A 27,764-nucleotide genomic window follows, 5' to 3' on the forward strand; every position below is an offset into this window, starting at 1 on the left:
AGCAGCTTCATTTGCCACTGCCGTGGTTGAACAGTGCCATACATGCTCCCTTACCTGTCCCTGTAACACAACAGATGCTTTCCATAGGATAAGGAGTGAGCACGAAACTAGGGTAACAAGGTCATTTCCTGAGCACTACACAGTCTATTTCCTGATTCGCCACCACAACCGCTACTGGAAACAGTTGATGTAGGCACAGCTCTCCCAGCTGAACAGAGTTTGAGCTGGCCCCTTGCTGTGACAGAGGGAGCATCTGTCTCTGGGAAGAAAAAGAGATGTTTTCTTTCCCCTCCCTACATCTGTGGGACCACTTACACTCCCTTCCACCTCACAGGCTGCTAAAGTCACGTATTGCCACAGGTTTCCTCTCATCTTCTCATCAAGCATCTATGAATTTACCTTCTTGAAATTGTAGCTGTGAGAGAAGCCAGGAGGGCGTCTTGGCTTTTCATCACCTTCACTGGTGCAGCATCGAGGCTGTTGTTGGTGTGGTAGCATAGCCTGCAGCATTTAGTAAATGAGGAACTCGTAAGAAGATCAACTCAGAACAATCTCTGGAAACCATCCCATATCAGCTGCAGCGATACAAAGTCCTACTAATTGGTTATGCAAATCCATGGATAGTATTAAGGAACCTGATAATTTACTGCACCCTCCCAAGCATCCCGTCTGGGTGGCACATTGGCCCACCACTGTTCCTCCTTATTTAAGTAACCCCCGCCCAAGCCTCTACCCAACTACTGTGCAGAGGAAGGAGTATCACAGCAGAAACTTAGGAGGAACATCAGTGTGCTTCAGGGTGCAGAAGGAAAGGTGAATAAATGAGCAGAGAAGAGGGACAGTCAGCAGGTCCTGTGTGAATTTGGTTTGATTTCCCCTTTGCCCAGCGCATGCCCTCCCCCTTCCCTTCTCCTGCCCCTCCAAAAAAGGAAGGAGAAAGGGTATAATCAAGGGACTGAGCATAAAGAAAACAATGGAGACAAAGCCCCTGAAGATCTCACATGAAGCATCACAAGAACACAGCCACTCCAGGGCCTGCTGGGCTGTAGTTTTGGGAGAACATTTACATAGATGAAACTTCCAGAGAAATTCTGGGAATGCAAAATGGAGATGGCTAAGGGGGTTGCTCTGCATTCAAGATCCTCCTCTTCATCTTACGAGCTCTTGGGTTCACTAGCAAGCAAGAACAGCCAGACCTTTGCCTTCCTGCCTTCCTTCTTCTTAATTTAAACAAAGATTTCTCCGCCCTGTCCAGGCCACTTTTACCAACTGTAATGGTTAACATATATTTGGAAAAATTCTGCAGGCAGCATGTGTTTGTCTTCTCCTCACACTTTCAAAAATGATTGTGCTGGAGGAAGGAAGCCTCCCCCTCTTTTGCCTCCTCCAGATGGAAAATCACCTCTAATCTTACTGCCCTTTTTCCTGCTGTGTATCCTGCCATTTAAAACTGGGACTTGTTATGAACTGCAAATAATGTGGCTAAGCCTTTGGTCAGTTTTTTCTAGTTCATTTCTCATTCTGCCCATGAACCTGGGTTTGGCTTGTATTTTGCATCCCATGATCAGCTCCTCTCTCTCTCATTTCAACCTCAGTTCTCGCTTGCTGTTAGCTTTCCTGCTGCTCTGCCTGGCATCTGCCATGCCATTTTGTACTTGCTGTTTTCACATGTGATGGGCGAATGGGCTCACTTCCCATTGCACTGGAGACATTTTAGCTCTGCTGGGTACCTGGAGGGGCCTGTGTTCATTCCCCTATGTACTGCATGTTCAGGACATACGCATATACCACCTGGCTGAGCTAAAGTCTTGTTTGCTTGTTTTGGCTTCCAGCATGTGTATTCTCACATTGCCTGACTGATCCACAGAAAAATACCATGAACTTGTAATGGACATGGCCACCTCCAACAGAGTGTCCTTCTCTGTCTCTCCAACTCCCTGCAGCAATGGCTGGGTTACTTGGGTGGGATTGAGAGGCCTCTGCCCACATCTCCACATCTGGTTGTTAAGGACCACTCACTGGAAAAGGTGTGTCACTCTATTTAACTATGGACTCTGGAGGGTCTTGTTCTATACATAGACCTCTTTCTTGGGGGCTTAATACTAGGTTCCCCTCTTTATGGCCAATCCTTTTTTCACTCTTCTGTTTCCTGTTAAGGCAGTTCTTGGACAAACCCACAAGTTTCTCCCTTGGGTATTCTTAAATTCAGCAGAGGCCAGGAGATAAATTTGCCCATGGTCTTTTAGGGCCTTGCTCCTCTACAGCTGAGGAGCCCCTTTATGTGCTGGATGTCAAATATGCCTTCTCTTTCTTTCTGCAGAAGACAAAGACTTTTAGGAAGTTTCCAAGGCTCTTCCCTACTCCTCTGACACATGCAGTAAAAGTGGTGATGTGTCTGTGCATCTTTCCAATTAGACTGCAAACTCTACTGGGATGTTTGATACTGCAAGGCAGAGCTGGCTACTATGGGGAGAGTGCAGTCCACAGGACCTCTGTTGGCTTTAGTGGCATTGCTGCTCTCTCTTTCCTTGACATTTGCAGGGCCCTCACCTGAAGTTTTGTCTATGTTTTACTCAAGCATGTGTCACTGTGGAAACATATAGATGCTACATAGCTGACAAAACAGTCCTTAACTCTTGTTTTCTCTTTGGTGGCTTTCTTCTTCCAGCTTCTGGTGTGAGTGTGCACTGCTTGCAGGTGCCCTGAGTGCTAAGCTACGTAGGGAGAACCATTTTCTGCAGAAAGTAGGTTGTTGTGTAGCACCTGGAGGCTCTCTGAGATCTTTTTCATGTGCACATTCACAAACTTCCCACTTTCCCCCACACTTTGCAGTGCTCCTGGAGGGAAAGAGGCTGAGAACTGAGGAAACTGTATTTTGGAGTCTGCTGTGCCCTTTTTATACTAATGTATACATGGGACTGATGCAGTGACAGTATGTCAGTGAAGCCATTGTAAGGGCTAAAATTGTTTCCAGACAAAGTGACAGTCCATGGACCTACATCTCCAGTGACTGGAAAATGCCCTTTCTCTTACATTGAGATCATGAGTAACAAACCTGCCTCCGCTTGCCTGAGCTTTCCTGGGGCAGAGGCTGTTTGTGTTGGTGCTGTCCTCTCCTCCTGCGTGGCCTGCAGGATGAATCCTCATTTCTCTCCTTGTGAAGAGACACACGCAGCTGTGGGATGAACTGTCATGAGCAATGTGAAGGAGCGGGGAGTCACCTCTATTTGAATTTGCTGCATGCTGTGATGTATTTAGGATATGGAGAACTGCATGCAGCCAAAAACTGGAATCTTATTAGCTCTGTGTTTTATACAGTACCAGGTACACCTTACATGTATGCAAGCACAGCTCTGCCTAACCTTTTCTTCTGGTCTAGTTAACAGTCACCTACAGAATTTCCTTCATTTATCCTCTTTGTCTTTAACTCAATTGTTGTCCTAGCAGCAGCTGTAGCCTCATTTATCGCTTAGACATGCGTAGTGGTGGGCAGAGGTGCTTGCTATTATTTCTGGCACAGATGTATAAACCATGGGCCATCTGAAGAAGGTGACTGTGCTGCCTCCAGGACGCAGCCCTTTCCTTCACAGTAGCGGCACACAGTGTTCCCAATTTTGGGAAGCAGCTGCTTTCCACCAACCACCCGAGGAACATGAACTTCTGGTGCCATCCCAGGTAATGTAAGTTTCACACAACTGATGTAGGTCCACCTTATGTCAGAGACTTATATGCCACTTTAAGATGGTCTCTTCACCATCCCCAATGTGGGCTGGATGTGTTCCTGAACTAAAGAATACAACTTCAGTTTTTTCAGAGGCAATGATAAAGATTTGCCTTTTCTCTTGATGTTCCTCTATCAACTCTCAAATCTTGGCTAGAGAAAAATGTGGCGAGATACCACAGCTGGAATGTGGGATGCCATAGCCTCCTGTCTGCAGGCACCACGTCCACTGGGACCAAAGTACACAGCACGTGGCTGAACCTTGTCTGTTCATCTCTCTGTGTTTCAGTTTCCATGTTTCAGCTGAGGGCCAAGTGAAGTAGCTCTAGGTACACTCAATTCACACTGACCACCATGGGATGAGACCACTTATGTACATCCTGCAACTGGGAGCAGGTCCTGTGGGCCACTGATGGGGCAGTCACAGTGGAAATGTGCTTGTGGCATTTACTGATCCCATTACTGGCAGTTTCAGAAAAGGACCCTTAAGCTAAGGAGCCTGAGCTCTTAGAAGTGATCAGACTGCTGGAGGAGGTCTAAACAGGCCCTATGGACTGCTGAAATAGGCTCCAAAGCTGTTGGTCCTGCCCTATTTGTCAGCACCATGTTCTCCTACAAAAGAAAAAACAGGACACAGGAAGCACCAACACAAGGTGGGAGAATCAAGACCTCAATCCAATGTACTAATAATACTTAGCACTGTACATCACTGTACTGTTACTTACAAACATTAACTAAAACATCCTCACAACACCCCTGCGAGGTAGGGAAGTATTATTATCCCCAGTGTACAGATGGGGAAACCGAGGCACAGAGAGGCTAAGTGACTTGCCCAAGATCACACAGCAAGGCATAGGCAGAGACAAGATAAGAATGGAGACGTCCCTTGTTCCCCACCCCATGCTGCCCCCCCACAAGACTATGTTGCCTGTCTGGACATGGGGAACCCAAGAGGTCCCTTTGAAAAGCAATGCCTAGACTTGTTGCCTATTAATAATTTTTATTTGCCTTTAATGAATTATTTCACAGTTTTTCCCTCACACTGTACACCATGCTTTCACAGTCCATTCAGCGTTCTGTGGTAGCCCACAGCCTTCTCCTCCGGCACCAGGACAGCTCTGCGTGGGGGTTCGTAGGGTGCTCTGTGCTTTCATTAAGAGGATGTTTAGAAACAGTTTTCACTGGCATGAGATGGGGAGCGTGTGAGCTCTCACTGGAGACTGCTGATAACACACACTGGAGAAGCAGGCAGAGGGAACTGATGGTAAAAAGGCATTTGCTATCCCCTGTGAAATGACCAGTGGCTCTCTTGGTTTCTTAGCTCTTCCAAGCTCCAGTGATCACTCAGAGCAGAAACTGTTTGTCTCCAACTTGCCTGGTCAGGAAGTCGTTGTTCTGGGGCTTGCTTCCCTCAGGGTAATAGGCAGTCAGCTCAGGACCAGAAAGGTCCCCCGCATTGCCTACTCCAGATGTGTGACACTGTCTTGGAACAAGGCTGGCTGTAGCCATTGTGCTCTCCTGCCACGGGGAAGGGATGTTACCATGGTTGGCAAGCAGTCATATCCAGCGTCTGAGTCTCTTTTTTTTCAAAACTGTGATTCAATGAAGAGCAATGGAGAGTGGATGGATGAGGAGATGAGGATGAGGCAGAGCAAACAGTAAAATCCACCAAATGGGCTTCTAGGAAGGCAATGTTCCCCCTTGGGCACTTCAGCTGAAGCAGCTTCATTTTCACAAGGCTTCTTTCTCTCTCTGGGAACATCTGCTGAGCTTCATCTCTGTCAGCTGGATATATCGTATGACATTGGTATCTGCAGGGAAAGAGCACACACACACAACTATGGTGGTTACAACTCCCTGTGAAAGACACACACACACACTGCACCTTGGTGCCTCACCTGGGGAGCAACATGGCTCCAGCGCTGCCTGCAAGAACAGCATCAGTTGGAAGGGGCTCTGAACCAAACCCTGACATTTTGGGTTTTGAGAACCTGGTCTGATTTGTGCTCAACAGCCCTGTTGTTCATGATCTTGCCTCAGCTGGTTTTTACCTTCTCTCTGATTACTTTTGGTCAGCACAGTTGAATTCACATAGTTGAAACTATCCAGGTCTTCCCTGCCTGTTCTTGTGGAATGGCACCTCCACTGGCTTCCCTTCCCTCAGTGCCTGCACGCAAGCCCCTAAAGACATCTTGCGTACAGTTATGCTCTGCCTTTTCGCCCTCCTATCCCTTTTACAGCCTGTTTTACTCTTCTCACATTTTTCCATGATGAGTTGAATTGGAAAGAGCATCTTTCATATTCTCTTTGTACCCTTGCTTTCCTTAAATTTCATATTGCATTTTTGTCATATGCAATATGCTGCATACTGCCTTGTCCATCCTGTCTACTGAAGTTCCCAGGGGCAGAGAACCACTGCTTCATCCCTGTAGAGAGCTGTGAGATCCCAGTACTGTGCAGATGGTCAGCTGAGCCCTCTTCTTCCTTCCAGTATTTCAGTGCATCAACGCAGCACACAGAACATGTGAGTTTTGTTTTACCTCCTAGTCCCAGCAGTGAGGGAACCTGTTCACCCTGAAGCACAGGTTGATCTAAACAAGTATGTGTTCCCAGACAGACCTCATGATTCTGCAGTCATGGTCAGTCCTTTCTCAAATCATGGTGATTTACTATCGCGAGGGTGACTTCCCACGCACATGGTACCCGCGTAGTGGCAAAAGCCATGTGGTATCAGAAGCAACCAAAAAAATAGCCACTTCACTTATGTATTGATTGAAAAATGGTTCTTTGCTCACAGCCTTACTCAGCCAGCCAGCCAGGGCCAGATTAGTCCATTTAAGTTATTAGATCCTCAGAAACCAATCTGACTGCACACACAGTCAGAGGGCAATCTTGTCTCCTCCTCATCCAAACAGCTATGTGCCTCACACCAGCTAGGGAAATAGGAAGTGCTTGAGCTTTCAGAGATGAGCAAATTACTGGTAACACATCCAGCACTAGGAAGTGTGGGTATTGCAGCACCCACTAAAGCAGTTGTGGGTGCAAAGTTTCCTTTAAACATGAGAAGGGGACATCTCTGTTGTGCCCTCAGCCAGAGCTGAAGCAGTGAGAGATGCATCGGTTCCCCTTCACACAGAGCTCTCCACAAACATGCCATGGGGTAGCAGTGGGCTGTGGCAATGCTGTTGTGACTTGTCAAGCTGTCTCTGGTGAGGTGGGTCTCCCTACTGAGACTTCTGCAGGTTCAACTGCATCGTCCTACTCAGTCCAGAGGGCGGGATTCAGTGATTAAGTTACTTGCCCCCTTTGGAGCATTCTTAATGAGCCAAGAAGTTCTTCTGTTGCTTGTGTCAGACAAGGTGCACGAGCATCCTGGGCTGTTCATGCATTAGCATTTCATACCAGCCCAGCAAATTTTAAAGCAGTTTTTTAAAGAACAGAATTGGGTTTAGTTGCGCAGCCTCCCGGAGTGACGAAGTTCAGTTGAGGGGGTAGCCCTGAATTTTAGGCCTAAAATGAAATAAGTGCAGGTGGCAGGCAGGTGGCTAATGCCCAGCAGTGTAAAGGCAGGGCTCACTGCCCAGCCAGGGTCCTGCTGTGCTGCCTGCCCCTCACTGCCATGTGCCCTTCCAGGCTTTGATGGGCTGCAGCCTGGGTACACGTCCCTGCTGCAGAGGTTCACACTTTGAACATCTGCCCAGTGCAGGTGACAAGTGCTGACTGCGTAGGCGTGCTAGGCAATCACACCTGCCCGGGCCTGCGGGGACTCGACGCCTGGCTGAGGGGGCGGACGTGGGTTCAGGGCATAATTGGGCCCCTTGGCTTGTGGGTAAGGTAGCTAGCTGCTCCGGGCACAGCTTCCCTCCCCTGGGAGATTTCCACATGCCTGGGAAGCCAGGGGCAAAATAAGGTGTAGCCTGACAGAGGACGGGAGATACTCCCATTGTGAACTAGTTATAAATCTCCTGGGCACATTTTGGCACGTTTTGCTTCTTTTTTGAGGGCCACTATTTTACCAAAGAGAAATAATGAGAGCAGCACTCTTTACAGAAGTGGAACCCTGTCTTTGTCACGTCTTTTCCATCAAATAATATTGCACCATACTAGCTCTGCCTGCAGAAGCGTTTCAAAGCTAAATGTAAATGTTAATGAAGAGAAGACTCTCATCTCTCAGTAAGGAAGAAGTGATCCCTTCCTGCTGATGTGGGAATAATAGGTAAGGCCAACTCAGGTGACTGGTCAGACCCATACAAAGAGATGCTGGCAAAGCCGCAATGGGAACATCTCCTGGCTCTTAGGACCATGCCTGTGCCCTTGTGCAGACTGGCCTCCTGCCCTTTTAAAGGTCATTTCTGCTTCTCCCTGTAGCTTCAGAGCCCAGTTGCTTATCTGCTATGCAGACACCATGGCCCGGGTTTTGTTCCCAGGAGTTCTGAGTCGCAGGTGTTCAGGAAGGCAGCTCCTGAGCTCAGCTGTGAGCTCGCTCCACACAACACAGGAAACCTGGCTTGCATGTGCAGTCTTCATGATGTCTGAACGTCAGCTTTCAGCACGAGGCCAGCAGAGACTAGCTGCGGGTGTTTGATATGTGCAGGCCAGCTGATGGTCTGGTCCAGTACCTACCTCAACAGTGTGGCCCCATCAGTGGGAAAGAGCTGAACAAGCCCTGAAGGTCAAGTGTACGTTTGGCTGCCAAAGTTCAGCTTTGTAACGTGCTGCACCAGCTTCTGGACACAGAGTTTGCTGTTATAGAAATTTTCCACACGATTAATGAAAAAGTTCTTATGAGTTAGAGAAACAAGAATCAATAGGGGTGAAATAGAATAGTGAATAGAATAATTAATATAAGTCTATCTGAATAAACACAGGTGGGCTTTCACAGTCCACGAATATTGTTCGCAAAGCTCCTTGTGTAATCCTGACCTAGGACTGAACAAATCATCAATCAAAGCTTAATGAGTAGCTAAGCAGGAGTAGGCCTAGAAGTATTACCTTTTGATGATTTTAGTAAAGGGGATGTATGGTTAACCTTGTCTTTACCTTAAAAGAAATATAGGACATTTAGAAATAAAAATTAGTATAAATAAGGTTTTAAATATAATTTTAGTTGTTGTTAAGGTTGAATGTTTAGGAGACACTGGCGGTGGGAACCGGACTCTGATCAACCTGAATCAGGACGGGACGCTGATCACAGCAAGAACATTAAGGACGCCGATCACAGCAAGAACATCGAGGACGGGGTGTTGACCGGAGTCGGAGCGGAACCAGAACATAAAGATCAGCTAAACAATGGAAAAGAATGGACTTTTGTGGACTCTTGATGAAGGAAGAAAGAGGAATTGAAATAGTTAGTGGATTATTAACAGAAGCTTATGAAATGTTATGATGTAATTGATTATTAGTTTCTATATAAACCGGTAGTGAATTTGAGTCAGGTACCATTCACTGCGGTGGTGGTCCAACTCTGAGTTGTTAATAAAACCAGCAAACCTAGAGACCCGGACTCTGCCAATTTTCTTTAACATTGCGGAGGGCTGCGTGTACGCTTTGCAGAACTTAACAGCAGCTTTCCTCTCCCTTAGGAAGGAGGGTTATACAATTATCCTGTTTTATTTCCATCTGCTTTTGTGATTTTTGCTTGGAGGTAGCATAAGAAATCAGGGCAAATCCAACCTTCACCCTTGACAGACGGTAAATAGCCATAAGGGATTTGCTAGGCTGACAGCCCTTTAGAACAGCAAAACCCTTTGCTAGCTAATTCCTCTTTACCATTTAAAATCTCCCCCACCAAAGAGAATAACTGCCAGTAATTTGTGCCAAAAACATTCCTTATCAGAAAAAAAAAGAACATGACTGTACTAATAACCAAGTGCTTTTACCAGTGAGCCTAGTGAAACCTCACATAAAGGAAAACAATTGCATTTTGCAGATGGAGACACTGAAAGTGGAGACACTGACTTGTTCCAGGTCACAAAATTCTTGATAGTGTTACCTGATTCCTACCACTGTGTTTTAACAGCCACATCCTTTCTTGCTGTATGTATTCACTTCTTTCCCCCTGAATACCCTTCAGTTTTCCATAATCATAAATAAAACAGTGGAACAATGGCCTTGAATGGTCTAACAATAACAGGGAAGAGTCTCTGATGCAGAGCTGAAGGCCAGAACTGTTTTTTGTATACATTAAGGGCCTTTGGGGACACTTTCTGGTATGTTTTTGCAGCAAGCTGTGGTATTTGAAGTTGTTGCTGTTGAATAAATTAGTATTTATTTCAAGAAGCAATTGGGGATACCAAATAAATAGTATCACGGGGATGGGGAGGTGGGGGAGTACAGAAATACATACTTAAAAAAAGGAAGTAAAGCAGTTCAGCTAAAAGGACTTTTTCACATTTGAGCCCAGCAGAACCTCAAGGTTAGGATAACTTCTTATTTTCCACTATTTTTTCTCTTGCATAGGCTTCCCATTTCCCAGTTCTGGCAAGGGCTGAAAGCAGAAGGGCACGCTGCAAACTAAAATAGGCTAAACTGAGCTTTTAAGCACATTTGCTCAGGGAGTGTGGGGTGCACAGCTGTGCTGTCAGACTGCCTGGAGCCCATGGCCACACACGGCAGATGGGACAAGGCACCCTTATGGGAGGTGGCAGAGGAAGGAGATCCCAGCACACCCCTTAGCACACCCTCGCTGGTGCTCCTCCAGGCACAGCCACCGCAGGAGCCCTGCAGGACCAGTGCCTGTAGGTCACCAAGCGCAGCCAGCTCAGCCTCCTCTGCCTCCTCTAGTTCAATGAACATCAGCTCCACTGTGCTCTGCCAGGGTCACTCCTGTTTCACACCCGGTTCTCACTCTTCCCTCTCAGGTTCAGGTGCAAGAGCTTCTCTGTGGGGTTTACTTTGCACATGGCTTCCATTTTGCTTTCTCATGACCCTTTAATTTTTGAGTATTACAAAATTCCTTTCTTTTAACAGAAATGGTTTAAACAGTAGTGTGGTTTTACCTGTCTGTTAGGCAGTTCTTTGAAAAATAAAAGCACCATCTCTGCATCGTGGCCTTCTACCTGCCTTCTGAGGTTGGGTAGGTTAGCATAAAGGTGGTTGCTCTGGCAAGGCTAAGTTGTTTGAATATATAGCTTCTTTGCTGTCCCAAAATGAATTGTTGGGTTTTGACACGTGGATGACAGATACTTGGCTGATTTCACAGCAAAAGTTGAAGCATCCTGATGAATGCTTTGTGAGTAAATGTCTGTGTCTCTGATCAAATTACAATACTAACCCTTTACTGGGATGGTGGAAGGCATGGCTATTGGGGATTACAAATAGTCTCCTGACTTTGCTAAGGGGAAAAAGCTTGTTCTCTGTGAAAATTTAATGGTCAGGATGGTCTCTTCCCTATCCTGCTTTCTTCCTCAAATATAATCTAGGGAGGGAAAGAGAGGTAGGATCCCCTCCAGCAATACTGTCACCTTCCAGGTGGTGCTGCAGCCTTGGCAGTGGTTAATCTTTGGGCACTGCAACCTTGCTGCACTACGAGAGTGTGCTTGAAGGGGACTACAGCTAAGGATACAGTGAATCATGCTCATCCCTGCGGAAATCAAAGCAATCAAGTCAGGGGCAGACTAAGCCTCGTGAAAAGAAATGCAAACGCGCTCAACGCAAAGCTCCCCCCCATACCTGTCGGCTGGCGGGATCTTGCCTCTTTCAGGTAGTAGAGGGCCTTGTTGAAGTCGCCCAGGTGGTAAAACGCCACTCCTGATCGATAGAGCGCCTTGAAGTTCTCACCTTCTTTCTGAAGCACTTTGAGGCAGTACTCCTTGACTCGCTCGTAATTCACCAGCTCCGCCTGGAGCAGGCAGGCTGCAGGGGATGGGGATGGGGATGGGGAGGAGACAGACAGACAGACAGACAGGGGAACGTTACTGTCATATTTCTCCCTGGTCCTGCAATCTATACAGGGGAAGAGAGCAGCTTAGGTGAGGGAAATGACTCAGACCCGTGATTCAGAAAGGGTGCAGTCAGAAGGATTGTTTGCCAAACCTGATTGTTCACAAATTAAATACCAACACTTCTATTTTTGGCATTGCAAAGTGAAGGGATTGTGTTTGCTCCAGGGGCTGGGGAGAGACAGCAAGAACATAAACATCCCTCCACGGAGCGGGAACGCCATACGGTCTCGTGGCAGCCACTGGCTTAGTTTGTAGTAAAATCGCTTCTCAGACTGTGGGCTGGAGCTCAGGAAAGTACAAAAAGGCAGCCAGTCATCTGACAAGGAAAAAAAGGGACTAAATTGAATAAAATTTTGTATTTGTCTTAATCCAAGGCTGTTAGATTTACAAATAATATGTAACTGCCTTTTATCCAGGAGGTCCTGTATGGAGTTTTGCTGAAGGAAACAACAAGGAGCTCTGCTCTGTTGGAACGTCCTGCTAGCAAACCAGAGACACCTGGAGTTGTAGCACAGGGAACAAATGTGCTAGGCTGTGTGCTTTCTGCGAAGTATTGCCACACAAGTTCATCCCGAGACGCCAGTTCTGCTAACTTCCTAAAGGAAAAGGTAAACACAGCAAAGAAACAGAGTGCAGAGGACTCTGTGGGCTGAAGGACAATCGTTGCATAAACGATAAGGAGCTGAAGAAAATTCCCATAGTGAGTTTCCCACAACTAGGAGTAAAATAAAGAGGAACGGGCGAGATCCTCGAGACATGCTTTACAGTTGTCCAGGTTTCATGGGGATAAAATTTATAAAATCAATTTTCCGTTACATTTTGTTTCAGTTTGTGGCCAGCCATGGTCATCAAGGCCATTAGCAGTTAAATGCAGGGCAGCTGACCCAGCCCACAGGTGTGTTCTATAGCATTAACATCAAGTTCACTATAAAAGGGAGGGCTTGCTGGGTGGTGGTGTGTGCTTTTTGTTCTGCTCTCTTCTCCATTTTTCTCTTCAACAGTTGTGATCCCTGGGGGGACTTGCCACCACTCCAAGAGCTAAGTATAATTTTGTGTCTTTTGTATTAGCACTGACATTGGTTTCTTATTTTATTAAATCTGTTTAAATTTCAACCCACGAGTCTCCTTTTCCCAATTCCCTTTCTCGGTTAGGGAAGGGAGATTGGGTGATAGAACAACTGGTTATTGTTTAGCCCTGGGTGCGGGCTAAATGGAGACAGAAGTCCTATTTGTGGCTTACTGTAGTGCTTACTCTGGTGGGCTAAACTTCATTATGCATATTGGGCATTAAGAATGGTTTGAGGAACACTGACAAGAACAGGACACGATGCAGTCACAGTCTTTGGGGAAATGAAGAAAGCTGTGCTGTCCACATGCCCATCTGGTGCTGCAACCCAAGGCAACTTTGGGAATGATATGATTTGGGGAAGGGAGAAGGAAGGCAGGATGCTGCTGTAAGGATCAGTTCAGAGGCTGGTAGTGTCAAGTGCCAGGGCGTGGAGAGAAGTTTCCCGTGGCAGGTGGTGTTACTCAGTGTGTCTCTGGCAAGGAAGAGACTCACTGCTCCTGCAAATCCAAGTTGTCGCAGTTCAAGTGTCACCAATGAACAGCCAGACTTCATTTTTTGCACGGTTACTGCTGCCTGCAGCTGACAGGATATGATGCTGGGTCAGGAATATGATACAGTTCTTGATCCCCTTCCCCTGTTCTTGATCCCCTTCCCCTGCACCCCTAAAGTAAACCTTGCACCCTCTCTGTATCTCACTTTACATTTCATGAGCAGGAGGTTGGCTAGATGACCTCCAGAGATTCCTTCCAACCTAAATTAGTCCAAGTCTATGATCAGTTAACATGGACAGAATACACTCCTAACCCACGTACACGTATAAAGCTTAAATAGCTAACTGGGACCAATCATAAACAGGCTTTTACTGGTAGAGAATTGATGGTACAGATGTGTTGAGCAAGGACTGCAGAACTAGCCCCACTGTTGGTACGTTTGGCTGCGTGACGCAGTAATTACTAATGAGAGCTTTGTCCCATTTGCTCTAATGATGGACTCTCAATATATTTTAACAACTCCTGCCATTAAAGTGCATAGGTATTTCAAAGGCATCTGGTTGCTTGCTATTTGACTGCCAGTTAAAAAACACACAGGTCTCTCAAAGCTTAGCAGCATTTCCTTATCCAGAATTTGCCCCTTCCTATTTGTCAAACATTGATTTTTCTCACTCTGTTTCTAATGGAGCTTGAAATGACTGTGCCTTGTTTTCCTTTATTTTTCAAAGCTATCAAAAAGATGGCTGTATAAATTTACTGCTGGCCCCACAGCCCTGGAAATGGGATTGCTTTGTTTATCTGCGGACCAGTAGCATGTACAGCAGTGGCAGTAGCTTTCTGCATGCTGCCAATCTGATCCAGCCTTTCATGTTCTGTGAAACTGCCTTTCAGAGCAACTAGGGGGGGTGGATTTCAATCTCTCTATTCATTTACTACTTGGTATTTCCAGTTAGAATCATAGAAATGACTCTGTGAAAAATGACAGACAGTCTATTCACGTATATTAACTCTGTAATTCCATATTGGACATGCTTCATGGATTGGTTTAAAAGAAAAGAAAAAGTCTCTCATATCCTGCTAATTCATAAACTCAAATGGGCTTCCAGATATCCAGCTGGGTTCTTTCTGTGACTCACACTCCCAGTAAAGATTCTGCAGGGCATCCACACTAACTGTGCAGGCAGCAGAGAAGTCAGTACCACATGGCTAGCAGGAGAGACGTGTGTTTATCTGAACAAAGCGAGCAGATGGACGTGCAGGAAACAGTTCTGCTGGAAGAGTTGTCCTTTTGTAGAGCCAGCGTTGGAAGCGGCTGTTGGAGATGAACCTGGAGGGAATATCTCCCTTATAAATATTTAGAGGTGCGTGCTTTCAGTTCTTGGTGGACTGAAATGATCTTAATGGACTGTGATTCCATGAAAATATTGAGGCTGCTAGTAATTCAGCTTTCAGAAATGGAAGAGACATGGAATACTTGTACTTCCTTCCTAATTCAGACAGGGGAGAATTGTTTTAAAAACATGTTGCTTTCCTAAACAGACATGTGCACCTCTGGCTGGGAGTTTTTGTTTACTGCATCAAACACCTCATCACCCTCCTTCTCTGTTCATAATAGGCCCCCAGTGAATCCTCCTGTGGAACAGAGCTCACTCAAAGAGACCACATTGAGAGATTTATCCAGCTCCTCCTCCTACTTTCTTGAAACTGAATTGGCTTGATCCCACACAGCACCATCTCTAGCAGCTCTTTGGTGATTAGGAAGGTGCCCTTTACTTGCAGATGCAAACCTATAGTCACCCATTCCCTGCAGGTCTTGTTGTCATTGTAATAACAGCATCTGGTGGCTACATCTCCCCAGCTCAGAATGCAAGGTGTCCTGGTTCCCTGAAGCCTGTGATGGTTATCCATCATGCTTGGTTATCATTCTCAATTTGGCAGCTGATTTATTGTGTCAGGTTAAGCAATAAGTTACTCCTAATTATTAAAACCATGTATGTCACATGGTGATGAAGAGTGCCTATCTGCTGCAAAATAAGCCATTTTGAAACTACTGGGTGAAAAGTGCTGTGGGGAGGGGCAGAATGTTAGTGCTATTAGCTCCTGTGGAGGGACCCTGTCCATCTCGCTTCCCAACTGACTGTTGACGTTTAAGCAAGGAAATAAATAGGAAGTTTGGCTGTTTTTCTTCACAAGAGGAGTGTTAAGCCTAGATTTCTAATTTTTAATTTGTGGACTCAATCTATGCCAGCTAATTCCATGAGTTGAGACAATTTGAGAGGTGTAGTACAGATCTGGTACCAGTAGATTACTGTTAGAGCTAATTTGTGTGGCCCTGCTCAGCACAAGGTTAGGCAAAACAAAGATTAAAGCACCTGCAGAGCCAAAATACATCTACACCTTTAACCTTTACCAGTAGCTGTGGTTAGCAATGGTGGGAAGTTATAACTAGAGTCCTGGCAGTTGCGGGTTTTGGATTCTATTTTATTGCACCCTGAATTAATTTTGAATTCCAGAGTATCTTTCAGGCAGATACCTAGGCTTGACAGGTACCAGTGAGAAAGGATCCATGACAGCCCTTTTCTCCCAAAGGTTTATTACTTTCATTGTTTAAGAAATGTCACTACGTTTCTATGCTGATTTTTTTTTTTTTTTTGTTTAGCTGCAACTGGTGCAATTGCTAGCCACATCTTTGCTACCCTGAAAAGCTTGTGTTTGCTTGTTGCATTGGTACTCTGAGACTCTGATCAAGTCACTCCTTCATCTTCTCTTCAATAGCCCACATAAAGAAGTGCCTGGAGTCTCTTACTAAAAACCCCCATATTTTTCAGCTTTCCTCACTTGTATAGCTGTTCTCTGAGTCCTCAAAATGAAGTTCAGGTGAAAGTGCTGTCAGTTAGCATCCTAACAGAGAAACCTCTTCTGTGTGAATACCTCTGCAGGTTATGGAAATAGTTCAGTTTGGCCCAAACTTTTGGCTTCTAATTTTGGCTGAGCTAAGAACTAAGTCTGGAAGTAGGATGTATGGGTTTTAATGTGGAGATTTTGACCAACAATATCAAGAGCCTTGCCTACCTGGCAGTTTTCACCAAAGGGCAAATCTGCATGCCAGAACAATCCTCCAACACAGTTTATACCAGTGGCAAAATTCCTGCTGTAGGCAAGGCTCAAGACCTATCCGTGTTACAGAACACTTAAGAGAGTGAGCCAAATTACCATGCAAACAACGTTAGCATATCCCTACCCTGTGGCATGTTCCTTGGGCTCAGCACGTTGTGTTAGTCATAACAGGAACTCCATTTTCTGTTGTTCTGGGAGATGAAAATGCCCTTGCCCTACAGGAATATCTTGGGTTGCAAGTTCATATTTCACAAACTCCCATCTTGTTTGCAGTTTGCTATCACCCAGGTAAGCTGGTAGCGCTGCCTGTTTTTAAGATTGCCTTGCGCCTTTCACTGTAGGAGAGAGTCAGCTGCTTATAACTTTGTTGGTCTTTTAAGTTTTTGGACTAAAATATTCCACGTGCAATGTCCGCCTTTGATGTCTGCTTTCAGAAAATGTCAGCCAAGACTGTTCAGGTATTTTTGAAATACAGGCTAAGAAAACGTATCTTATTTTTCCCTTGTTAAAGACCTCTGGTGACTGTCTCTTTGTATTTGTCTCATGCCCTCTCATCATTTGGCTTTGCAATCTGAAATCTGGCAGGTATTATTTGTGTCAAGCAGGTGCCTTCTGTTATCTCTGGGGTAATCTATAGCTGGCCAACCAATAATCTTCTGAAAATAAAACCACTGTAGTACTGCATATAGTACTCAGTAGAGATGCCTTAGAATTTGGTCCCCAAATCCATTGAATATTTGGTCCACCCTGGGCACAATCCAATCCAGGAAAAAGCACGGAACTGTAAACTTAAAGAGCAAGAAAATTCTCTTATTGGCTCACTGGTCACAGAAAGAAAGAAGAGCAGAAAGTGGAAACCAAGCTGAGAGGGGTTGTCTTAGTTATGACAGAAAGACAGGGAGACAGATGTTTGCAAGGGGCAGACACCAGGGCTGAAACACACATGGGGACAGAGGCACAGAATTGTTGGGGTAGTGAAAGGGGTGTATGGGGGGCAGTTGAGGTCTATTGCAGAAGCAAAGTCTGTGGGGGAAAAGTGGAGTTAAGAGTTTGGGACAAGGTGCTAAGGACCCAGAGACACAGGGCAGCTAGCCTGAGGACAGGGGATTTTTTACAGCAGTGAAATCCAAGCAGAGGACACTATTGTCCCTAGATGTGTATGAGAGCAGCTCCTCCAGCAGATCACTTAACCACAATCACATTCCTGCTCCAAATCTTTTTCTCTGCTGAGTGTACTCACCAAGGGATACTACCCTGCAATGCTTAAAGCTAGCCCTTGCAAATATTCTCTGGAGACTGGAGCAGGTGTCCTATGCAAGAGCATATATGCAAGTCATATGGTTGAACCACTCTTGTATACCCATGCAAAAGGGTCTGAACCCAAATGACCTTTGCTTTCCACCCCTTAGACTGAAAATCTAGGGGATATTATGTTTGCCTTCCAAAAATGTATTAGTGCATTTGGCCCACTTTCACTGAGGAGTTTACTGCTAGGTGGGCAAGGCTAACGAGACTGTTCCAGACAACAAGTAGTTTAAAAAAAAAAAAAAAAAAAAAACCAAACCAGCCTGTATTGATTTGTGTGGTTGCAAAGCAGAGAGAAGTAGCTAAACCCATTACTGCTTAAACTTGAAGTGGATATTTGGTCTTTACTGAGTTTATCCTTGACTCTACCACTGGAGTTTAACAGCCTATGTGGATTATTACTCCTTAGTAAGCACTAGGTACTCCAACCACTACAAACTCAATGTGTATTTCACAAACTGACAGTGTCATTCCCAGAAATAACCACAACTAAACTCTGCAAAATACTTTGCTTTCTGATATGATCTCACCCTAAGTATAGCAGCCAGCAGCTCACTTAAAATCTATTTAAATTGCAGGAAGATGGTGCATATTCTTGGTCTGGTTCTATTTTGGAAAACACATGACTGATACTTTGATATAATTGCCTCAGGGTTTTATTCAGACTTTTGATTAAGACCTTTATATATCATTGAACAGGCTTTGTTCTCACATCTCTTTAAGACTCGAAATAATAGGGCAAACTAGGAAAGTCTCATACTTCTGTTATTTCAGAAGGCTTGGCATCCTTCATGGTGATGCTCTTCCTCAGAAAAGAGTAAACATGGTAAGTTCTGGTTTGATTTTAAGTGTTTGGGAAGAAAATTATTGGGATATAACAAAAAAAAAGAGAAAACAAAAGGAAAAATGTTTTTCTTGGAATAGACAGTGATCTTCTAACCATACCACTAACGGATGTATCAGTAATCTCTGTGTGCTGTGGTCTGTGTAAATAGTGTTTACAACAAGCATGTGGAGCTTATGGCCTCCACTGGAGGAATTAAAGGGGATATTGTTGCTACATGACATTGAAAATTTCAGCCATGTGTTATAATTTAAATTCTAATTAACTTCTAAGATTAGTCAGGTAAAATGTTTCATAAGATGATGCTGAAAATGTAAAGGGTTATCTTAGAATAAAAGTCACCTTGGACTTGAACAACTGTAATTTTAACAGACAGCATAAAAAGATCTGGACTATTGGAATACTTATCCACATTTATCTGAGGTCGAAGTTATTGACCCTGAGTGTGCAGACTGCACAGGATACATGTGGATGGCACAGCCCAATTTTTAACCTATGTTTTAACCTGTTAAATTTTCAATCCGGATTGGCACTAAAAGGAGCCATAAAACATGCAGGAATGTAAGAAGCTTACACCAAGGGGAGAGAGCAGAGGTGGTAAAGCATCCATATCTGCACTGAGCTCCATGTGTGCTATGCCTTTCAAGAATGCAACCCAGCATTCCTCAACAGAGGATGTTTAAAGCACCTTTTTTTCAGAGAAATGCTGCATGCAGTTTCACTACAAGGCTGAGACACTAATTAGGATCTGCAGTTTCCAAACAATCTTTTCCATGAAATATTTCTCTTCTTTCTCTGTAGTCTAAGCTTGCAAACAAAGAGGATTTTCTGGCTTCTCACCAATAAAAAGCTAATTATAGACAGCTTGATAATGTCTGGCAATAATCTGATCAGCTGACTCCTAGTTCCCGGACAACCTTAATGGGATGAAAAGGGAATATCAGAATGGCAGTACAACTTTCCAGCCGGTGGCTCACATTTATTCCTCTCCAGGTACCAAAAAGGCCTAAATATGCCCGTATGTTTCTGCTTGCAGGGAAATGGGGAAAATTAAAATCCAAACTGAATGACAGGTTGTCTCTCTCTGTAGGGAGGGAGTAATGCTAAATGAGGTGTGGATCAACAAATGTTTGGAGAGCCCAAAGAGAGCCACCCCTTCTTCCCATCCTGCCTTCTTGGCCACGCCTTCCTCCCAATACATAGCATGGTCTCCTTCAGTTCTCTGCTGCTTTTGCATCCTTCATACCTCTTCCAGAAGACAGACCCTGACTTCACAGTTCCAATTAGCTTTTCTAGGAGAGAGAAACAGTACTAGTGACTGAAGCATGCTGATGCTTCCACCATCATGCATGTTAAGAGGCACCTAGCAGTTCTCAAAGGAGCTGCTGAGCCTGTGTGTCGGGCTTTTTCTGGCTGGCAGCCCAACCTAGGACTCTGCCTATTGCCATCCCTTGGAGTGCACAGGGCTGATAACCAGGAGATAAGCAATGGCTAATGTGAGCTGTCAGAACAAATCAGTTTAACTTCAGTCTTCGATATGGTAATCAATCTTGAAGATAAAAGAGAAACAGTAGATGTTACATATCTTGGCTTTTACACTAGTCAAATGACAAATTCTACTGACATTTTCTTAAGCAAATTGAAGGAGAACAGTCTAAATGAATAGACTTAGCCCTGATAACAAAGTGAAAGACAATATTAAGTAAGGTTCTGCATTGATTTGTCCCAGGCACCATGGTATTTGGTATTGTCAATAAAGAACTAAATGACAGACTTCAGACTGCCTTGTCAATTGGCAGATAACACCAAGATGTGAGAGGCTGGCTTATGTTGGAAGACAGGGGTAGAATTCCAAAGAATCCCCATAAACTGGTGGTGTCCTGATAAAAATAGGATACAATTAATAGGGGCAAGTGAAAGGTCCTGCAATTAGGCAGGAAAAAAAGCCACTGTGTAAGTACAGCAGGGGAACAGAGGGCTGGAGAGCAATTCTGCTGAAAAGGATCTGGGGAGTGAAGTGGATCACCAGTTAAAGTCAACAAGGCTGTATTGTTAAAGAAGAAACATGCCCACCAGCATGTATGAGAAGAAGCAGTTTGCAAGACGTGAGAGTACTGTGTCTCATCTTGGATGCCAATCTTGAAAGAAAATATGGATGTAATCCACAGGAGGACCCTGACAATAACAAGTGGTCCAGAGAAGACAGAATAAAAGCCCTCAAGAAGACTATGAGGAAAGACAAGCTAACAGTGTTCATATATGTAAAAAGAAAAACCCTGTAATGCAAAGAAGGGTATAACCAGGATGCAATCTGTTATTTTTGTACTCTGGAAGTAAGAAGAGGCTTACATTTCAGCTAGGAAGAATTTCCTAGAGTGAAGCACTGAAAGAGAATGTTTGGGGAAGTTGGGAAGGATCCTACCTTTGTAAGTGTTAAAGAAAAGCTTAAGCAAATGTTACCTGGGATATGTCCCTTGTACCCTTGTACCACGCATGGGTATGGATACAAGACTCTTGAATTGCTGTTGAGCTCTGCAGTCCCATTATTGATTGTCCTGTTAACACTCAGAGCATGAACAGTCCTGAGATCTCCTTGATGGCTGCCATTTAGTGCTAATTCCTATCAGAAGGTCCTGTTGGAGGATGTCAGAGCAGCATCCTAGCCAGACATGTGAATATGAGAGCTTTAAACTAGATTCGAAGGGGGATGGGGTAGTAGCTGGGCTTGCACCACTGGGGCAACGCTCTAGTGTTGAGGTAGACCAGGAGGCCCCCCATCCCCCTGGGGTGAAATCGGTGTGCTCAGCTCGCTCCCTGAAATGCCTGTACACCAATGCGCGCAGCATGGGGAATAAACAGGAGGAGTTAGAAATCCGTGTTCGGTCGGGGGGCTATGATTTAGTGGCAATTACAGAGACTTGGTGGGATGCCTCACATGACTGGAATGTGGTCATGGATGGCTATGTCTTGTTCAGGAAAGACAGGCCACTAAGGAGAGGTGGTAGAGTTGCTCTTTATGTGAGTGGGCAGCTAGAATGTATTGAGTTCTGTCCAGGGGCAGATCAGGAGCGAGTTGAGAGTTTGTGGGTGCGAATTAAGGGGCAGGCTGGCAGGGGTGATACTGTTGTGGGTGTCTATTACAGGCCACCAGATCAGGATGAGGAGGGTGATGAGGCCTTCTACAGGCAGCTGAGAGCAGTCTCGCAATTACAGGGTCTGGTTGTTGTGGGGGATTTCAACTACCCTGATATTTGCTGGGAGGCCTACTCAGCCAGCCATCCTCAGTCCAGGAGGTTCCTCCAGTGCATTGATGATAACTTTCTGATGCAAATGGTGGATGAGCTAACTAGGAGAGGAGCGCTGCTGGATCTTATCCTTACTAACAAGGAGGGTCTGGTTGAAGAGGTGAAGGTTGAGGGCAGCCTTGGTTGTAGCGACCATGAGATGGTAGAGTTCAGGATCTCATGTGGCAGGAACAGAATAGCTAGCAGAATCACAACCCTGGACTTCAGGAGGGCCAACTTTGGCCTTTTCAAGCAATTGCTAGGGGAAATCCCATGGGACAGGGTACTAGAAGGTAAAGGGGCCCAAGATAGTTGGTTAGCATTCAAGGACTGCTTCTTCCAAGCTCAAGATCAGAGCATCCCAACAGGTAGGAAGTCAAGGAAGGGTACCAGGAGACCTGCATGGTTAAACAGGGAACTGCTGGGCAAACTCAAGTGGAAGAAGAGGGTGTACAGATCATGGAAGGAGGGGCTGGCCACTTGGGAGGAATATAAGTCTGTTGTCAGAGGATGTAGGGAGGCAACTAGGAAAGCTAAGGCCTCCTTGGAATTAAACCTTGCAAGAGAGGTCAAGGACAACAGAAAGGGCTTCTTCAAATACATTGCAGGTAAAGCCAACACTAGAGGCAATGTGGGCCCACTGCTGAATGAGGTGGGTGCCCTGGAGACAGAGGATAAAAAGAAGGCGGAGCTACTGAATGCCTTCTTTGCCTCTGTCTATACTGCTGGAGGCTGTCCTGAGGAGCCCAGGACCCCTGCGGCCCCAGAAGAAGTCAGGATAGAGGAGGAATCTGTCTTGCTAGATGAGGGCTGGGTCAGGGACCAATTAAGCAATCTGGACGTCCATAAATCCATGGGCCCTGATGGGATGCACCGGCGGGTGCTGAGGGAGCTGGCGGAAGTCATTGCTAGGCCACTCTCCTTCATCTTTACTAAGTCGTGGGCAACGGGAGAGGTGCCTGAGGACTGGAGGAAAGCAAATGTCACTCCAGTCTTCAAAAAGGGAAAGAAGGAGGACCCGGGGAACTATAGACTGGTCAGCCTCACCTCCATCCCTGGAAAGGTAATGGAACAACTTGTCCTTGGTGCTGTACTTGTCCTTGGTGCTGTCTCTAGGCACATCAAGGATAGGGGGATCATTAGGGGCACTCAGCATGGCTTCACCAAGGGGAAGTCATGCTTAACCAACTTGATAGCCTTTTATGAGGATGTTACCTGGTGGATAGATGATGGTAAAGCAGTGGATGTGGTCTATCTCGATTTCAGTAAAGCGTTTGACACGGTCTCCCACAGCATCCTCGCAGCTAAACTGAGGAAGTGTGGTCTGGATGATCGGGTAGTGAGGTGGATTGTGAACTGGCTGAAGGAAAGAAGCCAGAGAGTGGTGGTCAATGGGACAGAGTCCAGTTGGAAGTCTGTGTCTAGCGGAGTCCCTCAAGGGTCGGTACTGGGACCAGTACTATTCAATACATTCATTAATGACTTGGATGAGGGAATAGAGTGCACTGTCAGCAAGTTCGCTGATGACACAAAACTGGGAGGAGTGGCTGACGCACCGGAAGGCTGCGCAGCCATTCAGAGAGACCTGGACAGGCTGGAGAATTAGGCGGGGAGAAATTTAATGAAATATAACAAGGGCAAGTGTAGAGTCCTGCATCTGGGCAAGAACAACCCCATGTACCAGTACAAGTTGGGGGCAGACCTGTTGGAGACCAGCGTAGGGGAAAGGGACCTGGGGGTCCTAGTGGACAACAGGATGACCATGAGCCAGCAGTGTGCCCTTGTGGCCAAGAAGGCCAATGGCATCCTGGGGTGGATTAGAAGGGGTGTGGTTAGCAGGTCGAGAGAGGTTCTCCTCCCCCTCTACTCTGCCCTGGTGAGGCCGCATCTGGAATATTGTGTCCAGTTCTGGGCCCCTCAGTTCAAGAAGGACAGGGAACTGCTAGAGAGAGTCCAGCGCAGAGCCACCAAGATGATTAAGGGGGTGGAACATCTCCCTTATGAGGAGAGGCTGAGGGAGCTGGGTCTCTTTAGCTTAGAGAAGAGGAGACTGAGGGGTGACCTCATTAATGTTTATAAATATGTAAAGGGCAAGTGTCATGAGGATGGAGCCAGGCTCTTCTCAGTGACATCCCTTGACAGGACAAGGGGCAATGGGTGCAAGCTGGAACACAGGAGGTTCCACATAAATATGAGGAAAAACTTCTTTACGGTGAGGGTGACTGAACACTGGAACAGGCTGCCCAGAGAGGTTGTGGAGTCTCCTTCTCTGGAGACATTCAAAACCCGCCTGGACGCATTCCTGTGTGATATGGTCTAGGTAATCCTGCTCCAGCATGGGGATTGGACTAGATGATCTTTCGAGGTCCCTTCCAATCCCTAACATTCTGTGATTCTGTGATATGTAAGCACTTAAATCAGAGCAGGCGTGAATGATTTCTGCATTTGCTCTGTGTTTATGTTCCCATATTTCAGACTTCTCTAATTTTCAAGAGCACAGTTCCTTAGAAGTGTTCATTGTTTCTAAATGATTCTTAAGCTACTTTAAGGCAAGTTTGTGGTGATTTATGCTGCTTTTTTTTTTTTGTCACAAATCCAGTGATATAATACTGCAGTTTTCCTTCAAAGGACCAAAGCTTTGAGCAGCAAGGAATTTCAGCACACTTTTCATCTGATCCCTCATAGCTTCTGTTTTGAAAGAGTATTTTGACCTACCAGTTCCTGTAGTTACTGGTCCTTCAAACTAAAACCAGAGGCTTACTGAAAATTCTTAGCTACGGTAATATTAAAGAAGTAGTTAAAACCTAGACATCAAGTAAACAAGAATTGTTTTTTGAAGCTAAAATCTGTCCCCAGCTGTGTACAAGCAAATCTTTATTCTACCAAAATAAAGAGCTTAAGGTGGAGATGATCTTCATATTGCATCTTCTAATCTCCATGCCTTTGATTTTCCCAGCCAGAAGAGGTAGGAGCTAAGTCCTAGCAAAGCACTGGTAAAGCAAGAGCTTCACTCAGCTTTTAACTACTAGATCATTTTGCTTCTATAATATCCATAATTACTAGCTCCTCCTGCAGCTATGTTAGAAGAGATGGAAGTCCCTTCTGTTTGTTTTTGCCAAGGCTGTTACTGTTGATCTGCCAGGTTAAGTCCCCTGGAGGTTTACTCCTCTCTGACTTTATATTTATCTAGGAATTGTTGACCTGTCTTTATCTTTTAAAAAAAGGACTCATCTAGTCCAGTCAATATGACTTTAGACATGTTCGGCCTTCAGATCTGCTGTTGCAGTTGCTATTTATTCCACTGCCCCTTCCTTGCTGTTTGCTTTTGTTCACCTTGTGCTGCTTTACTCTCACTGTGGCACCTTCTCTACATTGTACCCTTTCCAGACTGTACTCATTGGCCTCCTGTTGCTATTGACACCCACTGGAGGAACCTGGTCTCTTGAGTAACAAGGGAGAAGTATATAGAATTTATTCAGAGATCAGCAACATCAGATGGTGACAACCATCTGATAAGTGCCTAGAGTTCAACAGCAATCCAACTCTAACAAGTGCTATCAAATATTTTATGATTCTTACAAGAGTACATTACACAGTGAAATTAAGGTCTTAATGGAATGATGGGGTTTTTTTAAACCCATCTGAGATAAGGAGGGGATTTCTTTAAGTAGGGAGAAGCTTTGGAGGAAGTGATGAATTTCAAGCTGCCTTTGCTACTGAAGGGTAAAGCATCCTTTGCTCATAGTGGTTCAAACAACAGACAGCAGTACTGTGAAACACAGCTGGGACAACTTGAAGGCTCTCAAATGAAGTCTCTGACAGTTGTGCATACCAGGATTGCCTCAAGCCTGGCTTACTGCAGGATGCTCAATCTGGGATGAAAGCTAGCGCTTTATCTTGTACCACAAACAGGGCAGGATGATGTGGCTGAGTAACATCTGCGTGCTGTGCCCTGTGGTGGCTCACAGTTCACCTCCCAGGACATGTGAAAGAGCTGACAATTGCAGAGTCCGCTAAGGGGTGGAGAGCAGGTTGTTCTGGGGCCACCTCCTTGTGTATTCATGCCATGTATAATTGATAGGGACTGAAATGCTTTTGGTTTTTCCTTGAACTCTCCCTAGCTGAAAAGACTCATCTGGCAAGATGGGGAGGTCAAATGGGGAGGAACATTTCCTTCATTAAAATAATAACCCATTCATGTGTTTTATTCAGGTCCAGTGTAGCCCAAAGCCTTTCCATTTTAATGATGTTTTGAAAGAGAGAGAAACCTTTATGGCCTCTGTGGGAGGGATGGAGAGGAGAACAACTGACAGAATCAAAGAGGCAGAGGATGCCCAAGTCAACTGTTTTCCAACGAGGTGCAGAGAGAGAGGTATAAGACAAAGCTTTTGAAACCTCATTTTCCTTAAAAATGCACTAAAACTTACACAGAAGAGTGGTTTGTCAGCAACAGAGCCAACTAACCCTGGCTGTGTCAGGCTGTGTCACCTGGCTGAGCTTTGATAGATGATGTAAAGTAAGCTTAAGCATCACCCTTTCATGTAGTTGGACCTCTAGTGTCCTTGCCTCTTCCCTGCTCTCAATTTATACTGTAAAAAGTACCATTGAGACATCTGTCCCTCCATCAAATCTGCTGGCCAACAGGTTTGAAAGTTATTGAGAGGGGACTGACAGGCAGACTGCAGAAAACATACTTGCTTATGACTCACTGCCTTTGGAAATCAGGCTGAAAATGAATAAATAAAGACCAGAGGGATGATTCAGTATATTATTTGCTTGAGAAAGTCAGGGTCTGAACTATGAAGTGACATATAAACCAGCCCTCTAATAAGATGTCTTCTCTTTAATATAAACGGTGGCAAAGAGCTTCAGGTAAAGAACGCACATCATTCCCAAACCCTTCATAAACCACATCTGTGCGATGCATTGCTGGCAGCGGAGGAACGAGAGCGTGTCTGATTTGGAGCACGTGGAGGGTAACTTCCATCCCAAGTAGGGAGCTTGTTTTCAGGCACCAGGAACACTTAAATCATTGTACTGTATCAGCCCAGTAATACAATTCTTTGTCTGGACTGTGCCTTTTTGCTTAAGCTAGGGAAGATGAAGATACAGTATAAGAATTATGTGGTGGCCAAAGAAGCTGAAATGAGTTCTGCTGACAAGCATATTGGTCTGTAAATAGAGATCACTAGCAGTGGAATATCTCAGGAATTTATTTCAGAATTGAGCTTGTTTAGTGTTTTTGTTAATGCCCCTGATGTAAAAGTAGGAGTGCCCTATTAATAGTGTGAAGTTGAAAGGTACTGTTAAAAGGGATAAGGACAACAATGTCATATAAAAAGAACTACATGACCTGGTGGACAGCAGTACATTTATTTGGGATGGAAGTCAATAATACAAAATTTAAGACGATGCTCTTTGGGACTAATAGGAATTTCTGGGAGAATTTGTGAGCTTGTGAGCTCACAACAAAGAGGAAAACAACCAAAGAGGAAAAGGATGTGAATGTGCTGGCTGATCACAGGATGACTGAGTCATTTATGTGACATGGCTGTGGACAGGGAAATTAAAATCTCAGAGAGGTTTATTCATAAATCCAAACCAGTCAGCAGTGGTTCTCAAGCATGAAAATGTAATATTTGCTTTATAGTTTTTATCCTATCTAATACAGCAGTGAATGTTCTGATCAGTTATGTGTCTAAGCCTTCTTTTCTAACTTTATTAGGGTCTTTAACTCCATGATACCTTCTGGCACTGTACTCCAAGTTAATCAGCCCTGGCTTTTAAAAATTATTTTGTATTAATCTATTAATTTAATTTACCTCCCCACCCCATGAGCAAAGCTCCTGAGCTGCCTAAGTTTGAGCTCCATCACAGTAGTTAGAGAATGTATAAAGGAAAATTTTCTTTGTACTTCCAGTACAGGTGAGGATCTTATGCTGCTCTGGTTTCCTTGCAACTTGAATGTACTACCATGTCTTAAGCAATTA

The 27,764-nt window shown here is 45.0% G+C and overlaps 1 protein-coding gene across 1 annotated transcript in view; it reads right to left on the reverse strand.

Moving 5' to 3' along the window:
- Window positions 1-4,660: 4,660 nt before the first annotated feature.
- Window positions 4,661-27,764, reverse strand: part of TTC9 (tetratricopeptide repeat domain 9) — a 33,100-nt gene continuing 9,996 nt past the window's right edge. Inside the window, exons 2-3 of the mRNA XM_068399458.1 lie at window positions 11,393-11,575; window positions 4,661-5,532 (exon numbers count right to left, since the gene is read on the reverse strand). Coding sequence (XP_068255559.1) covers window positions 5,453-5,532; window positions 11,393-11,575 — 263 coding nt within the window. The 3' untranslated portion in view covers window positions 4,661-5,452. The remainder of the gene's footprint in view (window positions 5,533-11,392; window positions 11,576-27,764) is intronic.

Source organism: Nyctibius grandis, chromosome 4 (genome assembly GCF_013368605.1).
Source record: "Nyctibius grandis isolate bNycGra1 chromosome 4, bNycGra1.pri, whole genome shotgun sequence".
Lineage (NCBI taxonomy): Eukaryota > Metazoa > Chordata > Aves > Nyctibiiformes > Nyctibiidae > Nyctibius > Nyctibius grandis.